At 44.8% G+C, this 15,591-nt stretch overlaps 1 protein-coding gene across 1 annotated transcript in view; it reads left to right on the forward strand.

The window, feature by feature from the left end:
* The window catches only part of LOC308252651 (phospholipid-transporting ATPase ABCA3-like), a gene marked incomplete at both ends in the record, with an annotated part of 346,909 nt that overhangs the window by 11,087 nt on the left and 320,231 nt on the right, over window positions 1-15,591 (forward strand). Inside the window, 1 exon segment of the mRNA XM_080677416.1 lies at window positions 11,014-11,141. Within this exon segment, the coding sequence (XP_080533542.1) occupies window positions 11,014-11,141 (128 nt within the window).

Here is a 15,591-nt window from a genome sequence, read left to right on the forward strand (position 1 = left end):
GCAAGCAAAAAAAACCACCCAATCAGTAGAGCAAAAAGAAAAAAGAACACAAAATATGAAGAAAGTGTAAGCAGCCTCTGGGACAACTTCTGGCGTACCAACATTTGCGTCATGGGGTTGTCAGAAGGAGACGAGAGAGAGCAAGGTATTGAAAACCTATTTGAAGAAATAATGACAGAATACTTCCCCTACCTGGTGAAAGAACTAGACTTACAAGTGCAGGAAACAGAGTCCAAAACAAGATGAACCCAAAGAGGCCCACACCAAGACACATCCTAATTAAAATGTCAAAATTTAAAGATAGAATTTTTAAAAGCAGCAAAAGGAAAGCAGTCAGTTACCTATAAGGGAGTGCCCATATGCCTGTCAGCTCATTTCTCAACAGAAACTTTGCAGGCCAGAAGGGAGGCAAGAAATATTCAAAGTGATGAATATTGAGGACCTATAATCAAGGTTACCCAATAAAGCTATTATTTAGAATTGAGGATCAGATAAAGAGCTTCACAGATAAGAAAAAGCTAAAGGAGTTCACCACCACCAAACCAGTATTACATGAAATGTTGCAGGGTGTTCTAGAAGAAGAAGGAGGAGGAGGAAGAGGCGGAGGAGGGAAAAGGAGAAAAGGAGTCCACAATATGAACAATAAAATGGCAATAAATACATATCTATCAATAATTGAATCTAAAAATAAAAATAAATGAACAAGGAATCTAAATGAACAAATAAGCTGATGAATAGTATAGAACCAGAGGCATGGAAATATAGAACAAATGACGAACCTCAGAGGGAAGGGCGGGCATGGAATGATTAACCAAAGAATACATGCATATATGCATTACCTATGGGCACAAACAATAGGGTGATAAAGGCCTGGGGCAGGGTGGGAACTGGGTTGAGGTGGTTAATGGTAGGGGATATCTGTAATACTCTCAACAATAAAGATTTAAATAATAAAAAGAAATGAAAAATGCAATAGAGAACATTGCATTGAGGTAGATCAAATGGAAGACAGACCAAACAAGCTGGAGGACAGGAATTTTGAAATAACCCAATCAGAGATGAACGGAAAAAAAGTTGAAAAAAGTGATGGTACAGATATCAGGATAATCAGTGTTCCAGAAAGAGAAGAGAGGCAGAAGGGATCAGAAATTTGTTTAAAGAAATAATAACTCTGGTATGTGTGTGTGGGAGGAGGGGTAGGAAATGGGTAAAGGGGGGAAAAGGTACAAACCTCCAGTTTTAAATTAGTAAGTGCTGGGTACATAATGCATCCCAAAGTTCTGTAGTTAATACTACTGTATTGTGTATTTGAAAGTTGTTAAGACTAGATCATAAAATTCTCAGCACAAGAAAACATTATTTGTAACTATGTAAGGTGATAAATGTTAACTAGGCTTATTGTGGTGTATACAAATATTGAAGCATGTTGTACACCTGAAACTAATAAATGTTATGTCAATTATATCTCAAAAAAAAAGAAATAATAGCTGATAATTTCTTAACTTGGGGAGATACTTGGACATCCAAGTTCATGAAGCTAATGCAAAAAGACATTCTGCAAGACACTTTATAATGAAACCAATAATTTAAAAATGTCCAAAGTATCCAAGATGATCTACAGATTCAATGCAATCCCTTTCAAAATCCAAATGACATCCACCCACTCCTCCTCCTCCTTCGATTTTTTCATTATTTTTATTTTCTTAAATTTAATATTATTTTATATTAGAGGCCTGGTGCATGAAAATTTGTGCACTGGGGAGGGGGGGTCCCTCAGCCCGGCTTGCCCCCTCTCACAGTCCAGGAGCCCTCAGGTGATGTCCTACTGATGGCTCAGGCCTGCTCCCCACATGGAGTAGGCCTAAGCCGCAGTCTGGACTCCCTCTGTGGGAGGTAACTGGGCTGATCAGGGGAAGGCACCACCCCCATCACCCCGCTGCTGCTGGTCCTTGGCCCTCATAGCCGCCACTGCAGCTGCTGGCTCTCAGCCCTCACTTCTTAGCGCTGGCCCTGCCCCCTGCCCACCGGTGGGTGGGGGTGCAATCTGGGGCCAGGTCGGCTGGGGGAGGGGCTGTGGGAGGTCGAGGCACAGCAGGTTGCACCCCATCTAGCCTCTGCAGAAGCATGGTGCCGGGACCGGGCCCACTCCACTGCTTCTGCAGAAGGGTCAGCACTGGAACCGGGACCACGCAGCCCCCTCTCCTACTGCCTCTGTGGAAAGGGCTGCAGTGCTGGACCAGCCTGCATTGAGGCCTCTCCTGTGCCACCTCTGTGAAAGGGGCTGTGGTGCCACCTCTCCTGCACCGCCACCACTCCCGCACCGCCGGCCCTTGGCCCTTGCAGCCACTGTGGCTTTGTCTAGAAGGACGTCTGGTCTAATTAGCATATTACCCTTTTATTAGCATAGATTAGTTTCGGGTGTACAGCATAGTGATTAGACAATCATACACTTTACAAAGTATTTTTCCTGATATTTCTAATGCCCAACTGGCACCATACATAGTTATTACAATACTAGAGGCCTGGTGCATGGATTCATGGATCCTTGCCTGCAGGGATCAGGCCCAAACCAGCTCTCCGACATTCCCCGAGGGGTCCTGGATTGCAAGAGGGCACAGGCCAGGTCAAGGGACCCCACTGGTGCACAGTTGGGGCTGGGGAGGGACTATAGGAGGGCTCTAGGGCATGTTCGGCCCACCTTGCCTAATCCCAATTGGCCGGACCCCAGCAGCAAGCTAACCTACCAGTCAGAGCATCTTCCCCCTGGTGGTCAGTGCATGTCATAGCGACTGGTCCAACAGTTAAACGGTCAGAGGGACAATTAGCATATTAGGCTTTTATATAGAGTGATTATTGATTGTATTTTCTAGGCTGTACTTTACACCCCCTGACTATTTTGTGACTACCAAACTGTACTTCTCAATCCCAATAACATTTTTTATTAAAGTAAAAAAAATATTCTAAAATTCATATGGAACTACAAAGACCTTGAATAAACAATGCAATCATGAGCAGAAAAAACAAAGCTGGAGGCATGGCACTTCTCACTTCACTCTGTACTACAAAGCTCTAGTAATGAGAGTAGCATGGTACTGTCATGAAAACAGACACAGAGATCAATGGAAAAGGAAGAAGAACACAAAGTATGCATAGTCAACTGAACTTTGACAGGGGTGCAAAGAGTACACAATGGGGAAAATTGGATGTCCATATGCAAAAGAATGAAATTGGACCCTTATATTACACACAAAAGTTCACTCAAAATGGATTAAAGACTTAAATGTGATATCTGACAACATAGAACTTCTAGAAGAAAGCACAGAAAAAAACTCCATGGCAATAATTTTTGGATATGACACCAGAAATGTCATTGGATATGTGATATGGGCAATAAAAGCAAAAATAAGCAGGTTGGAATACATTAAACTATAAAGCTTCTGTACAGCAAAGGCAACAATCAATAAGATTAAAGGCAACCTATGAAATGGAAGAACATAGTATTTGCAACCTTATATTTGATAAGGGGTTAGTGTTCAACATATATGAGGAACTCTTACAACTAAGTAGCAAAACACAAATAACCTGATTAAAAACTAGGCAAATAACCAGAATATACATTTCTTCAAAGAAGACATGTAAATGACCAATGGGTATATGAAAAGGTGCTCAACATAACTAATTATCAAGGGAAATGAAAGTCAAAACCATAATAAGGTATCATCTCACACCTCTAAGAATGGCTATTATAAAAAAGCAAGAAGTGTTGACAAGGGTGTGGAGAGAAGGGAACCCTTGTACACTGTTGGTACAGCCATTATAGAAAACAATAAGGAAATTCCAGAAAAAAAATTAACAGTAGACCTACCTACCATATGACTAAGCAATCCTATCTCTGGTTATGTATTCAAAGAAAATGAAATCCGTTCTTTAAGACATATCTGCACTCCCATATTTGTTGCAGCATTATTCAGAATTAGCCAAGATAGGGAAACAACCAAAGTGTCTTGAAAGGTGAATGCATAAAGAAAATGTGATTATTTGGCCATAAGATGAAGGAAATCCTGTCATTTGTGACAATATGTATATGCCCAGAGAACATTATGCTAAGTGAAATAAGCCAGACACAGAAAGACAAATACTTATGATCTCACTTATACGTGAATCTTAAAATGTTGAACTCACAGAAGCATAGAATTGAATTGTAGTTGTTAGGAGCTGGGGAAATTAGGTAGATGCTGGCAGTGTACAAACTTTCAGTTATAAGTTGAATAGGTTCTCAGGATATGATGTACAACATGTTGACTGTAATAATACCGTGTTGTATATGTGAAATTTTTTAAGAGAGTAGATCTTGGAGAGGATTTTCATTGCAAAAAAAAAAAAAAAAAAAAAAAAAAGGTAGACAGGTTTTAGATGTGTTAACTTGATTTTGGAAATCATTTCATATTGTACAAGTATGTACAAAACATCACATTGTGTACCTTAAGAACCATGTTATACAAAAAAGATAAACAGTTTTCATTGGTCAAAACTAATTGAGTTATCCTTGATACCATCCCTGACCCCAGTTTTAGATGCAGTAAGGTCCTCAGTTTTGTACTAAAATCTTGGACACAGTTACCTAAAATCTAGGCCACAATATGAATTGTCAGTATTAGCAGCAAGCCAGAGAAATCTCTGTCCTAATTTGTCCTGGGGCTCCTTGAAACTAATTAGTGACTTTTAAAGGAAGGAGATTGGCAGTTGAGTATAATTTGGGTCATGTGGAGTCACATCTTAAGCTGGGGAATATCTGGTTCTTGTAAAGGTGAAAGCTCTTTTTATTGTCAATGTTGCTTGCATTGACTTTGCGGAATGATGATATTGCTGACTGGAGGTCAGCTTTGAAGGGCGGGCATAGAAAGCAGTTTGGGACGCTTTATTCTTCTAGTGGCTACTTCAAGAACATGTTCTTATAAGGCCAAACATTGGCCCAGAAACACAAAAATAGAGTCAGACCTGGAGTCTGTGACCTCATTTTTTTTTCCTGTCCCTTTGTTTATGACAACTATACATTGGAACCTCAGTTCTCAAACTTAAGCATTCCAGAAGGCTGTTCTGGAAGAGATTTGTTCTAAAACAAAATCATTTTTTCCCATTAAAAATAATGTAAATTGAATTAATTCATTCCAACCCCCCAAATGATTTCCTGTTTTAACTTTTCTTATATACAGTTGAATATACTATTTAATTTACAAAAAGACACTTAAATGTATCTAACTACTCCCTACTGTCCCTGAACAAATAGCATTCAACACTCGGTCCAGGGATGTCTTTCAGGAAGTCAGCATGTGGCATCTTCACTTTTTCAGATATCACTGCCTCTGAAATGCTGTCCTCTTTTCCTTTATCCAAATCAACAACAGGTTTTCTACCTCTTCAACTGCCTGTGGTCATTGTTTCTTTCACATTCTTAGTAACATCAGCACTCTTGATGGCCTCTTTATGTTTTAAATTGTGCTAATCATTGATTTCGCCAGCAAGAAAAGCATTCTCTCCTTTGTTTGTTGCCTGAGAGATGCTTTTTGTCATGCTGAGGTATGAGCCTGAAAGGATTATCAGGTCTAAACCAAAGTTTGGTTAGAAAACTGAGTGTGAACTTGGTCAAGAACAAAATTGCTTGAGATGGGAGACATTTGAGAACTGAGATTTGACTGTGTTCTTATGCAAATACTAGTGGCCCGGTGCATGAAATTTGTGCACATTAAAAGGGGATTAATTAGAGGAAATATTTTAATATTGCTATTTGCCCTTTCTCTATAATAGAAGTGTCAGAGATGAAAGAAAATTAGTAAAATGTATATGAAAATCTCCCTCCTGTCAGAGTCTGGGGTGCGCTGTGGGACCCAGAGTCAAGTCCCTGCCCACCCGCAGAGCCTCAAAGTCACGCAAGACCCAGACCCAGCCGGCACAAACCCCCATTGGGCGAGATCCAGACCTGGCCAACCCCACTGTTGTCAAGCCCTGGCCGGGTGGGAGGCACAGCCTCAGGTCCCCTGTAAAGCCCTGCAGGGTGTGGGGGGGTGCTGCCTCAGGTCCCCCAGTGCACGCCGGGCAGGGGGCACAGCCTCAGGTCCCCTGGCCCAGGCCAGAGTGGAGGGCATGCCTTGAGGTCCCCCGTCAAGCCCCGCCAGGTGGGGGATGTTGCCTGAGACACCCTTCAAGTCCCACCAGGTGGGGGCCATGGCCTGATGTCCCCCGGCCCGGGCCGAGGTGGGGGGCGCAGCCTGAGGTCCCCTGGCCTGGCACCGGGGTGGGGAGTGTGCCTTGAGATCCTCTGTCGAGCCCTGTTGGGTGAGGGACGCGGCCTCAGGTCCTCTGCCCTGGCCCAGCACTACGCAGCCTCAGGTTCCTGCTGATTGCTCGTTAAAGCTATGGGAATTCGGCCTTCGCTGTGTGTTACAGAAACCCCGCCTCTGCTGTGAGCACAGCCATCTTGTGTTACGGAAACCCACGCCTCCACTGTGGGTGCTGCCATCTTTGTGATGGTATGATGGTCAATTTGCATATTCCCTCTTTATTAGATAAGATAAAGCAAGTGCCCAACCACCACATTGACATAAATGCAGATATTTTAGACGATGAAAACCCAGGTGTTTCCAGCAAGTTTCCATATGTATAGAAAGGGTATGGCTAGATGTGGCTAATATTTTGGAGTTGAGAGTGTTGTTGTTTTTATAATTTTGTTTGCAGAAAATGAGTGGAGCCAAAACCAGTTTGGCTCAGTGGATAGAGCGTCGGCCTGCGGACTGAAGGGTCCCAGGTTCGATTCCGGTCAAGGGCACGTACCTCGGTTGCAGGCACATCCCCAGTGGGAGGTGTGCAGGAGGCAGCTGATCGATGTTTCTCTCTCATCGATGTTTCTAACTCTCTATCCCTCTCCCTTCCTCTCTGTAAAATATCAATAAAATATATTTTTAAAAAAAATGAGTGGAGGAAAGTAGCTGAGGGAATTGACTTTACGATGGTTTTTGAGAGATTTAGAAACAATTATACCTGGTAACCACATGACAAATGTGACAAAGACTTGAAGTGTTCCTTGTGAATAGGAGCTTTTGAAGCATGAGATAGTACCTTTGGTGAAGATAGTGTTCTCACAAGCTATACCATCAACAATGACGATGATGGGTGTATAGAAGCTTTTGAGAATCAGATCATGGGTATTTTCTAGATTTCAATCAAGCCATTGGAATCTTAGTAGTAAACATGCATGGAACTTCACGTGCACCTATGGGCTGTTGAAGCCTTTGTTATCCTCTTCACATCAAAAACATGTTTACAGGCTCCTATGGGCCAAATCTGAGATAATTTAAAAAAAACATGTTTACTCCTAAGAAAATGTTTAGTGTACACAAACTTATATACAGATATGTAAAGGCCTAAGTGTTATATCTTAGAACTACAAAAGTTGTCACATTAAAAGAATTTCAATTATGTTAAACTTGATTTAGGTTAAATTCCTTGATGGGTGAGCTCAAATATTGAAACATAATTGTGGCAAATAAGGATCCAAGATGGTGATGGAGTAGGTGGAAGCTACACTGACTTCCTCCCAGGACCAAACTGGAATTACGATTAAATTATAGAGCAATCAGCCTGAATAACCAACTTGCTGAAGATTAGCTGAAAACAAGTCACTGATACATCTGATAAAGGATTAATATCCAAAAGTTATAAAGAACTTATAAAACTGAGCAGCAAGAAAAACTAATTAAGAAATGGGCAAAGGACCTGAATAGACATTTCTCCAAAGAGGACATACAAATGGCCAATAGACATATGAAAAGATACTCAATATCACTAATCATCAGAGAGATGCAAATTTAAAAACATGATGAGATATCATATCACCTGTCAGAATGGCTACCATCAACAAATCAACAAACAATGCTGGTGAGGATGTAGAGAAAAGACAACCTTCATGCACTGCTGGTGGGCATGCAGGCTGATGCAGCCACTGTGGAAAACAGTATGGAGTTTTCTCAAAAAATTAAATATGGAACTGCCTTATGATCCAGTGAGTCTACTTTTGGGAATATATCCTAAGAAACTTGAAACACCAGTCAGAAAGAATGTATGTATCCCTGTGTTCAAAGCAGTATTATTTACAGTAGCCAAGATCTGAAAACAGCTCAAGTGTCCATCAGAAGATGAGTAGATAAAAAAAGCTGTGGAACATTTACACAATGGAATACTACTCGGCTGTATAAAAGAAGGAAATCTTACCCTTTGCAATAACATGGATGCACCTGGAGAGCATTATGCAAGTGAAATAAGCATCAGAGAAAGACAAGTTCCACATGACCTCACTCATATGTGGAATCAAATGAACAAAATGAACTAACAAGCAAAACAGAGAGAGGCTCATAGAGAGCAAGCTGATGGCTGTCAGTGTGGGGGGCTGGATGGTGGGGGTAGAGGGATTGGGCAAAAAAGAGAAAGAGCTCGTGAACAACAGTGTGGTGATTGCCAGGGGGAGGAGGGGCTAAGGAGGTGGAGGAGGGCATAGGCAGGATAAATGATGATGGATGGAGACTTGACTTGGGGTGGTGAACACACAATACAGTGCACAGGTAATGTGTTGTAGAATTGTACACCTGAAAGCTGTATGATTTTGTTAACTAGTGTTACCTCAATCCTCATATATAAAAACCCTGGGTTGTAATGACCAGTAACGACTGGAGGCTGACCAACTGGAAGTCAGTGCTGGCCCTGCCCCCAAGCAAGCAGTAAGGGGCAATCAGGCAGGTGGGCAGAGGGGTTAGGGGTGATCAGGTAGGCAGACCAGTGGTTAGGGGTGATAAGGTAGGCAGGTAAGTGGTTAGGGCAATCAGGCAGGCAGGCAGGCAGAGGGGTTAGGGGTGATTAGGTAGACAGGCAAGTGGTTAGGGGAGATCAGGTAGGCAGGCCAGCAGTTAGAGAAGATCAGACAGGCAGACCAGTGGTTAGGGGTGATCAGGTAGGGGTGATCAGGGAGAGCAGTTAGGGGCAATGAGGCTGGCAGGGGAGGGCAGTTAGGGGTGACCAGGCTGGCACGGAAGGGAAGTTAGGGGCAATTGACCATGAGTTAGGGAGATCAGGTAGGCAGATGGCTCCTCACTGGGCTGGCCCCGCCCCCAAGCAAGCATTAGGGGCAATCAGGCAGGCAGGCAAGTGGTTAGGGGAGATCAGGTAGGCAGACGGCCCCTCACAGGGCTGACCCCACCCCCCAGCAAAGAAAGAGGGAGGCCAAGGCCAGCCAAGCCATTGCACCCCAGCCTGTCGTCTGCAGAGGGAGGCCACTGATGGCAGAGGAGGGGGGGCAGCACTGCACAGATGGCAAGCAGTGGCAGCAGTGGGGGTGGGGCCAGCTGCCTGCAGCCTGGGGAAGGAAAGCCCCAATAGGCACTGATCTCAGGCCAGGCCTATGGACCCTTCCCGAGGGGTCCCGGATTGTGAGAGGGTGCAAGCCGGGCTGAGGGAACCCCTGAGTGCACGGATCTTTGTGCACCGGGCCTCTAGTAAATTTAACAAAAAAGAAAATAAATAATTGCCTCAAATATTAAAACTATAAAGTGGTTTTATTCCTCTATTTCTGACTATTTTTTATTTATATACTAGAGGCCCAGTGCACGAAATTCATGCACAGGGGTGTGTGTCCCTCAGCCCAGCCTGCACCCTCTCCAATCTGGGACCCCTCTCACAATCCAGGAATGCTGGCTCCCAACTGCTTGCCTGCCTGCCTTCCTGCCTGATTGCCCTTAACCGCTTCTGCCTGCCAGCCTGATCACCCCCTAACCATTCCCCTGCCAGCCTGATTGATGCCTAACTGCTCCCCTGCCAGCCCGATTGCCCCTAACTGCCCTCCCCTGCCAGCCTGGTCACCCCTAACTGCCATCCCCTGCCAGCCTGGTCAACCCTAACTGCCCTCCCCTGCCAACCCGGTCACCCCTAACTGCCCTACCTGCCATCCTCATTGCCCCTAACTGCTCTCTCCTGCTGGTCTGGTCCCCCCCGCAACTGCCCTCCCCTGCAGGCTTGGTCACCTCTAATTGCCCTCCCCTGCAGGCCTGGTCCCCCCCAACTGCCCTCCCCTGCAGGCCTGGTCCCCCCCAACTGCTCTCCTCTGCAGGCCTGGGTCTCCCCCAACTGCCCTCCTCTGCTGGCCTGGTCATCCCTAACTGCCCTCCCCTGAAGGCTTGATCACCCCGAACTGTCCTCACTTGCAGGCCTGGTCCCTCCTAACTGCCCTCCCCTGCTGGCCATCTTGTGGTGGCCATCTTTTTTTTTTTTTAAATATATTTTATTGATTTTTTTACAGAGAGGAGGGGAGAGGGATAGAGTTAGAAACATCGATGAGAGAGAAGCATCGATCAGCTGCCTCCTGCACGCCCACTACTGGGGATGTGCCTGCAACCAAGGTACATGCCCTTGACCAGAATCGAACACGGGACCCTTCAGTCCCCAGGCCGACACTCTATCCACTGAGCCAAACCGGCTAGGGCTCGTGGCAGCCATCTTGTGTCCACATGGGGGCAGTCATCTTTGACCATGTGGGGGCAGCCATCTTGTAAGTTAGAGTGATGGTCAATTTGCATATTACTCTTTTATTAGATAGGATTAGAAATCACAATGGTATCGGACTTTGAATAGCTTACATAGATAAATTTTGTTTATATTTTCCTTTAAGTTGGAAATTTCAAAACACAATGTGAAACACCCCTTTCCTTAGAGTTTTTTCAATGTGCAGTTATTATAATGAGGAATTGTATTCTAAGCTTATGATAAAACTTTTACAACTCCTAAAAATTTTATGCACTCCAAATATGCATTTGTTCATTATACCAATGTTTTAGCAACAGTGGTTTGAAATTTATAATATTTTGATAGCCTTTCATCCATGTAAAGTGTTTTCCATTTTAATGATAGGAAGGACTGTCAGACATTGTGCCTTTAAGTGATCAATTCACATATTAGAGTTTTCTCTCTTTACAGTTCAAGGCTTTCCTTCAGAAAGAGATTTTGAAGATTATGTTAAGCAAGAAAATAACTCTGAAAGAGTGATGGTTGCTTTTGTTTTTGACCATGAGTTCAAAAATAGCCATGATCCTCTGCCACTTAAGGTAAGAAAGTTTTATGTAGAAACTCTATGGTTATACTTCTAGTTTCCAGGGACTTAATGAAGTGGAAATATTTTATAATCCAGGAGACTGTAATTTACCCAAGATCATACTGCTTATACATAGCAGAGCAGGGATGTAAACCCAAATCTAATCTGCCTTTATGCACCAGGGCTTTATGTTGGTGGGGAAAGATTTGAATTTACTACCTACCAGGCCTTCTACTTATAAGTCAGTCATGGGCAACAATGACCACTGAGGGGCCCCTCTTGCCACTGTATCTGGTTTGGCAGCAGCCTTTAGCTCTAAAGGTGGCGGTGAGCTGTGCACGTTTCCTGGGCAGGGGACCGGGTGACAGAGCAGGTGCAGCTTGAGGTCAGGAGCATAGGACACAAGCAGGAAACTTCCCTCTTTCTTTTGAATGAATCTCATCATTTCTAAATCTAAACCTGGAAAACAGTGCTAAGCCTTAGCCAGGCTAACTTAGAATCAGGACATGTGTAGACACTGAAGAGGAGTCTGGTGCCAGTACCCCAGGAGGAGATGCAAGGACAGTGCTTTGAACTTAGTGTCTCTGGTGTTGAGAGAAATAAAGTGTTCATGGAACCATAGTTGCTCATTTAAGACACAGATGGTTAACAATGGAATGAAAAGTAAGAAAAGCCCCTGGGTGTAAGTAGGTTGTGAGAAGCTTTTCTTTTTTTTTTTTCTTTTTTTTTAATAAACCTTTATTCAGATTATTACAATTATTTCTCCTTTTCCCCCCCATAGCTCCCTTCCACCCATTTCCCACCCCACCTTCTGCCCTTACCTCCCCCGCACTGTCCTCATCCATAGGTGTATGATTTTTGTCCAGTCTCTTCATGAACTCCCCATACCCCTTTCCCCCTGAGAATTATCAGTCCACTCCCTTTCTATGCCCCTGATTCTATTATATTCACCAGATTATTCTGTTCCTCAGGTTTTTAATTCACTTGATTTTTAGGTTCACTTGTTGATAGATATGTATTTGTTGTTCATAATTTTTATCTTTACTTTTTTCTTCTTCCTCTTCTTTAAGAATACCTTTCAGCATTTCATATAATACTGGTTTGGTGGTGATGAACTCCTTTAACTTTTTCTTGTCTGTGAAACTCTTTATCTGCCCTTCAATTCTGAATGATAGCTTTGCTGGGTAGAGTAATCTTGGTTGTAGGTTCTTGCTATTCATCACATTGAAAATTTTTTGCCACTCCCGTCTGGCCTGCATAGTTTCTGTTGAGAAGTCAGCTGACAATCGTATGGGTGCTCCCTTGTAGGTAACTAACTGTTTTTCTCTTGCTGCTTTTAATATTCTCTCTTTGTCTTTTGCTCTTGGCATTTTAATTATGATGTGTCTTGGTGTGGTCCTCTTTGGATTCCTTTTGTTTGGGGTTCTGTGGGCTTCCTGGACTTGTAAGTCTATTTCTTTCACCAGGTGGGGGAAGTTTTCGGTCATTATTTCTTCAAATAGGTTTTCAGTGTCTTGCTCTCTCTCTTCTTCTGGCACCCCCATAATTCTGATGTTGGTACGCTTGAAGTTGTCCCAGAGTCTTCTTACATTATCTTCAACTTTTTGGATTTTTTTTTTTTGCTTTTTGCTTTTTCGGTTGAGTGTTTTTTGCTTCTTTGTAATTCAATTCTTTGACTTGATTTTTGTGTTCCTCTTGTCTGTTTTTGGGTCTCTGTATAATATTTTTTATTTCAGTCAGTGTATGTTTAATTTCTAGTTGGTCCTTTTTCATATCTTCGAGGGTCTCATTATATTTATCGGCCTTTTCTAGGATATTCTTAAAAAGCCTTATAACCGTGGTTTTGAATTCTATATCCAGTCGTTTGTTTTCCTCCATTTCTTTCGTTTGTGATCTGATTCTTTGAGGCCGCATTTTCACTGCTTCCCTGAGTTGGTAAGGTAGATTTGTGTGCTAGGTTTCCAATATGGCCTAGTGGGTCTGCCTCCCCAGTTAACCTGAGGTGGACACTCTTGGTGCACCCCTTTGTGGACTGTGTGTACAGCCTTGTTGTAATTATGTCTTGATTGTTGTTGGTATCACTGGGAAGAATTGACCTCCAGGCCAGTTGGCTGTAAGGATCAGCTGTGTCTATGCTGGGAGAAGTTTGGTGCTGGAGACAGCCTTATAGGATTAGACTTGCCAAATTGCAATAGCATCTGTGCTCAGCTTGGATGGGGTGGAGTCTCAGTCTTGGCTTCCCGTCAGCCTTGCCCTTGCGGACTTTAGACCTCTGCCTTCCCGGCTCCCGAGTCTCCGCCCGAGAGTCCAGACTCCCCCCACAAGAGCGTGGGTCCCCAGGGGCTCGCCTGGAACTGGGGTTCACTGCAGTCAGAACTGGGGCTCAGTGCATTCAGGAGCCTCTGACTCCCTTCCACTAGGGAAAGCCTGTGGCAACCTCCGCAGCCTTTGTGCACACTGGCGCGCGCGCGCTGCGCGCTTTCAGTCCTCCGCCTTCCCCGGCTCCCGAGTCTCCGCCTGAGAGTCCAGACTCCCCCCACAAGAACGTGGGTCCCCTGGGGCTCACCTGGAACTGGGGTTCACTGCAGTCAGAACTGGGGCTCAGTGCATTCAGGAGCCTCTGACTCCTTTCCACTAGGGAAAGCCTGTGGCAACCTCTGCAGCCTTTGTGCACACTGGCGCGTGTGCGCTTTCAGTCCTCCGCCTTCCCCGGCTCCCGAGTCTCCGCCCGAGAGTCCAGACTCCCCCCGTAAGAGCGTGGGTCCCCAGGGGCTCGCCCGGAACTGGGGTTCAGTGCAGTCAGAACTGGGGTTCAGTGCGGTCGGGGGCTTCTTTTCCCCTTCCGCCAGAGAAAGTCAGCCAGGCTCTCAGCCGCCCTTCCTCTCTGCACGCACAAAGACCCTTTGCCGTACCTCCAATTCTATGTGAGCTTTTCTATTTCCTTCTAGTTGTAGAATTTTCACTCAGCCAGCTTTCCTGTGGTTCTGGATGGTGTCCGTTCTGTCTTTTAGTTGTAGTTTTGAAATTGTTGTGCAAGGCAGCAGTTTAGGTGTTTACCTATGCTGCCATCTTGGTTTCTCCGAGAAGCTTTTCATTCAGTCCTCCCACCCCCAACATTCCTCGTGCCTGACTCCATGCAAACTGATACTGGTGTGGGCTTAGCAGCTTGCATAGAGTCTGCTCCAAGTGTCTTGGTGCAGGTTCAATCTTCCCCTTATGCCTTGGATACCTCCCTGACCCTGCTCCTCTCACTTGGCTGATTACTCTGACTTACCCTTAAGGTTGCTACTGTGACTCATTGTACACTGTCTTTTCTAACCACACCCACTCCTTTCCTCCTTGGTACTTCCATACATTTCCTATACATATCTCGGTCACTGATTTTACTATAGCATAAATATACATAATTTTCCTCTACTAGAATTTGAGCTCCTTGAGTAACAGGGGCTCTGTCTTAATCCTCCAATCCTATATAATAAAGAGGTAATATGCAAATTGACCATCACACCCTCACAAAGACCAGGTCGGCAGGGGGTTAGTGAGGGGTGACCAAATGACTACACAAGCAGGCTGCGTGGGGCGACCAGGCCAGCAGGGGGGTTATTGAGGGGCAACCAAACGACTGCACAAGCAAGCTGCGTGGGGCGACCAGGTCGGCAGGGGGGTTAGTGAGGGGCAATTAGGCCAGCTGGGGGGCAGGGGCAGTTAGGGGCGACCAGGCCAGTGGGGAGGGGGCAGTAAGAGGCGACCAGGCCAGCGGGGGGGCAGTTAGGGGTAATCAGGCTGGCATGCAGAGGCAGTGAGGGGTGAACAGGCCAGTATGGTGGGGCAGTTATGAGCGACCAGACAGGCAGGCAGGTGAACAATTAGGAGCCGGTGGTTCAGGATTGTCAGAGGCCCCTGGATTGGGCCTAAACTGGCAGTCAGACATCCCCTGAGGGGTCCCGGATTGGAGAAGGTGCAGGCTGGGCTGAGAGACACCCCTCAACACACACGAATTTTGTGCGCTGGGCCTCTAGTATGTAATAAGTGCCTAAAACTTCTGTCATGATAACTGATCATATGAATATTTACCTTGACTTATGACTTCTGCTTGCCACTCCTGATCCTACTGATTTCTCTGTCTTGACTCAGCTGCTTGACTATTGCATCGTGTCCTACATAGAAGTTCATGCAGTTCTCCAGAATTAGTACTATCTTTCATTCAACAATTAAACTATGCAGCATTCTGTATTTACATTTGAATATACTCTTCTATCCTCAGGCAGGATTCTTTTTAAAAAAATATATATTTTATTGAGTTTTTACAGAGAGGAAGAGAGAGGTATAGAGAGTTAGAAACATCGATGAGAGAGAAACATTGATCAGCTGCCTCCTCCACACCCCCTACTGGGGAGGTGCCTGCAACCAAGGTACATGCCCTTGACAGGAACCGAACCTGGGACCCTTCAGTCTGCAGGCCG

The sequence above is a fragment of the Plecotus auritus genome (assembly GCF_963455305.1).
Source record: "Plecotus auritus genome assembly, chromosome: 7".
In the NCBI taxonomy this organism is placed as follows: domain Eukaryota; kingdom Metazoa; phylum Chordata; class Mammalia; order Chiroptera; family Vespertilionidae; genus Plecotus; species Plecotus auritus.